The sequence below is a fragment of the Rhinolophus sinicus genome, chromosome 5 (assembly GCF_057876585.1).
Source record: "Rhinolophus sinicus isolate RSI-liver-muscle chromosome 5, RSI-T2T, whole genome shotgun sequence".
Taxonomy (NCBI): Eukaryota; Metazoa; Chordata; class Mammalia; order Chiroptera; family Rhinolophidae; genus Rhinolophus; species Rhinolophus sinicus.
The window spans coordinates 72,171,702-72,175,606 of NC_142505.1; the positions used below are offsets into that span (position 1 = coordinate 72,171,702).

At 52.8% G+C, this 3,905-nt stretch overlaps 1 protein-coding gene across 1 annotated transcript; it reads right to left on the reverse strand.

Annotated features, from left to right (window-relative positions):
• On the reverse strand, window positions 1-3,679 carry LOC109434252 (transmembrane emp24 domain-containing protein 9). The gene is made up of 5 exons (XM_019711049.3): window positions 3,450-3,679; window positions 3,179-3,279; window positions 2,293-2,418; window positions 1,802-1,948; window positions 1-854 (listed from the first exon to the last, which is right to left on the reverse strand). The coding sequence occupies exons 1-5, from the start codon at window positions 3,631-3,633 to the stop codon at window positions 705-707; spliced, it is 708 nt and encodes a 235-aa protein (XP_019566608.2). The 5' UTR covers window positions 3,634-3,679; the 3' UTR covers window positions 1-704.
• Window positions 3,680-3,905: the final 226 nt, after the last annotated feature.

Consider the following 3,905-nt stretch of genomic DNA (forward strand, 5'->3'; position numbering starts at 1 on the left):
TCTATTTTTTTTTCCGTTTAATTGAGAAACCAATGTAACAAACCTAGGCTAACTGAAAATGAAATCAGTAACTAAGACTCTGCAGGCCGCATCCCCAGCCAGCACCAAGACCTCTGCTTATCCTGACCTCAGTACCTCAAGCCTCTAAAGACAACCATGTGAAGAACCCAGGGTCAACCTCAGGGCCACTTTCCCACACTGCAACCCCCGTCCACCCACCCTCAATTGACACCCCCACTCCCCAGATCAGGAGTCTGCATCTAGACCCAAGGAGGGAACAGTGAGGGTCCCAGGATGGCAGGGAATCACAGCTATAGCCCAACCTGCTCAAAATCCCAAGTTAGCAAAGGAAGACAAAAGGAAGACTTGCTTGCCCACCCACTCCCTTCCCCCCAGCTACCCCAGACAACGGCCCCACATCCCTGATCAGTAACACTGTGATTCTGAGGTGCCAGTGGAGCTCCCAGTGGCTTCACCAGCCCCTAGGAGATTACTGCAAAGGGCTCAGAGCCCAGAGGTGAGGGCAGTCATTTGCCCCACCACCTGCTCAGTAACAGCCAGCCGAGTTGCTGCCCTCAGCTTGTGCCTGGGGTGCTTGTGGCCCCTCTCCCCTTCAGAACATCCACGGCTGGGAACCAGTCCTCCTGCCAGAGAGAAATCAGTCCCAGGAGGCCGTTTCTCCCCCAGCCTGGGAAGAAGGATGGCTACACCAGCTTCTTGGCTTCAAAGAAGCTCTTGAGATGCCGCATCTGCCAAACGCCAATGGCTACGAGGATGAGGGTCTGCAGAATGGACCACCACAGCACCCGTTGGTTGGTGCTCTCGCTGGTCTGCCGGAAGCGCTCCTCTCGCCACTGTGGGAAGGGAGAATTGAAGAAGAGTCTGAGATGGCTGGGCCCCACTTGGGGCCCTTAGAACTGCTGGGTTCCCTCCCTGGAAGATGGCCCAGGGCCAATCCGCTTGGCCCAGGTTCTAGTCAAGTGCCTGCAAAGAGCCACCCCATGTGGGGATTACCTTCACCCTCACCAGTCAGATGACCTCAAGTAACCTAAGTCTGTTTGCTCACCTGTCAGGTACAGCCCTCACCTGGTCCTACCCTGGTGCCCGGGGAGAAGTAAAGCAGTTGTGGCATCACCATCAGACAGAACTGTCGTGAAGCACTCTGGAGTGGACTTGTTCTGAGCCCTCTGCCCAGGTCTCCCAAGCTGCTACTTGAAGACTATGGGCACAGGTTGCAAACTGGTGCCCCAGGGATGGGTCTGGTCCATACATGTGTTTGTTTGACTCACACAAGTGTTTTGCCAACATTTAAAACCCAGGAAATTTTCACAAAAAAACCTGGACCTATGGCTCCTCTTAAAACTCAGGGCGGGCTAGCATTTCTACAAGGCTGTTCTCAGCTGACAATAGCAGCTGTTCCTGTTCAGATAGGTCACTGTCCCACCAATCCTTATGGTCATAGATCCATTCATGGTACCTGCCTAACTCCTGGACACAGGTGAGTTTGAAAACCCTGGTCCTGGAAGCACTTAGAGCCCCAGAAATAGCACCCAAGGTGTTGAGATTATTCCCTGCTCTGTTACTTTGTAACTATGTGACATAGGGCAATAAGACCCTCTTAAGAGACTGTCTCCTTAATTACAAAGTAGAGTTAGTAATAGCCATCCCATCTTTTAGACTTGCAAAGTAGCACAAACAGGTATGTCCCTTGGGTTTCCTAATGGATATGACATGCCCCTCCTGGTTGAGCTAGCGGACAGCTTCTGGGAAGAAGCCCGCCGCTCCCGACTGAACCACTCACGCGCTGGTAGTTTTGCTCCTTCTGGATCTGTTCCACCTGCTCCACCAGCTGTCGCACTCGTAACTGCAACTCACTCAACTTGTCTTTGGCAGCAATTTCTGCATAGTCGTTAGCATGTTCACCCACCTGGATGTCCAGATGAACTCTCTGGGGACAGACAAAGAAGAGAATCAGGTAGCCCTGCTGTCTTCCTGCCAGGGACTGACGGCTGGTCCCCCCACCTTCATTTGTTCATTTAGCCAACACTGATGAAGCTTCCCCAGTGTCCAGCCCTATGGGGCTCTAGGCACAAGAATAAGCCTTGGCTGATGTCCTGACCAAGGCATATAAACAGAGCGCAGCAACCATGTGCTGGATGTTCACTGGAAACCCAGTTTTATTAGCAAACACAAAATCCAACATACTCATCTCACACCCACAGTATCGCCAGTCCCCAGTCCTGACCAGGGGCTAGAGGCTAAAAGCTACAAGTCCCACTTGAGTGCACTTACCAGCATGCCTCCAGCAAAAAGGGAGAACTTGGTGGAATTGGAGTGAAGACAGATCTGATGTTCACCAGGGGTATGGGATGTGAAAGTGAATCTGCCTTCAGAGCCATACTGCCTGGCCAGGATGACCTGGAGAGAAGGTGCTTCAGTGAGTGTTACAGTGGGCATAGGCTGGACAGTGCTTAAGGCTCTAAGTGCCTCAAAACTTGACAAACAGAGCCTCAGGTATCCCACAACACTAAAAGGTCCACAGCTGCTCAGCAGCAGTTGGCGAAAGCGTGTCTCAAAACTATTTGGAACAGAAATGAAGAGTCTGACATTAGGTTGACATGTGACCACTCTTGGGAAGGGTTTTCCTTCATTCACAGCTAATGTCCTTTCGACCATTTTGGTGTAGCTCTTTTTGTAAGTGAAAGGTGACAGCTAAAGGGTTTGGGTTTTTTGTTTTAATATCCTTATTTGTCAAAATTTAAAGTTGCTTTCTTTTTGGAAAGTACCCTGCTCTATGAAATTCTAAAGTCTAGATGTCACAGCTTCAGAGCTGACAAAATTCTGTTTTCCAGCACCACAATTAATCTGTCCATCACACCTATATAAGATAGATGAATTTCCATTTCGCAGACCAAGAAAATAGCTCAGGGAAGATAACTGACTTGGCGGACTCCTGCAGCAGTCTGTAAGAAGTTGAGAGGAGCAGCCAGCATTGCAACAGCCTAAATTAGGCCTGGAGTGAAAATCTGGGATCTTCCCACAACACCAACTGTTTTGTTGGGTTTTTTTAAAACCAGTTTTGCGGATGTGGAAACTAGGAGGGGAAATACCAGCGCCTGCTTCGTCTGGCGCTGAAATGCGAAATGGAGGGCTTAGTGGGGCTAAGGGGCAGGCTCACCTTGTCTTCTGGGTCCTTCACCTCCACGAACATGCCAAGCCCCGGGGTGGCCGGCTGGTACTCCTCCCGCTGCTTGTCATACAGCTGTGTCCGGTAGTTTCCTGGAGAGAAGCGAGAGGAGCCCATGTCAGAGGAGCGCGAGTTGGCTCCAGGTCCGCGACCGCGAGCGCACCGCGAGGCCGACTGCTCCGGGCTCTGGAACGCTGCTGCCTCCCTCACCCCATGCCTCAAGACCGCGGTCTTGTTCCCAACTCTCCCCCTCCCCCCGCACCTATAACCATCGTCTCGTCCGGAATCTCCTCAATAAAGCACTTCTTCTCCGTCTCCCCGATGTGGAAGTAGAGCGCGCCTCCGCGAGCCGCAAACCACAGCAGCAGCAGTAGGGTCCGAACCATCCGACCCAGCCCTGCTCCAGGGCAGCGCCCAAAGACCCACAGACTCTGTTCTGCAGCCATCTTGCCCCACCTGCCCGTGTAGCCGCAGCCAGCCGCGCCACGTAGCGCTGCCGCTGCCGCCGCGGGGCCTGCCGGGACAGCGAGTTCCTGGGGTGGGGCGGGGGGGGGGGCGCGGGGAATACAAGTCCCGAGATGCCTCGCGGCAGTGGCGCGGCAGTACCTGATTGGGGCGCGGCTTCTAGACAGAGTTAGGACCCGAAAATTGAAAAATTCTTTCGGTTGATTCTTGTCGTCGCCCGGTGACTGGTGGTGATTGTTGGCATTTTACAGAT

What these genes read in the sequence shown, in the direction of transcription:
- LOC109434252 (XM_019711049.3), bottom strand. Translation starts at nt 3,633, where the DNA reads ATGGCTGCAGAACAGAGTCTGTGGGTCTTTGGGCGCTGCCCTGGAGCA. An exon ending in GGACGAGACGATGGTTATAG is followed by an intron (nt 3,280 to 3,449) that starts GTGCGGGGGGAG and finishes GCTTCTCTCCAG; the next exon opens with GAAACTACCGGACACAGCTG. An exon ending in TTTTTGCTGGAGGCATGCTG is followed by an intron (nt 1,949 to 2,292) that starts GTAAGTGCACTC and finishes GTCTGTCCCCAG; the next exon opens with AGAGTTCATCTGGACATCCA.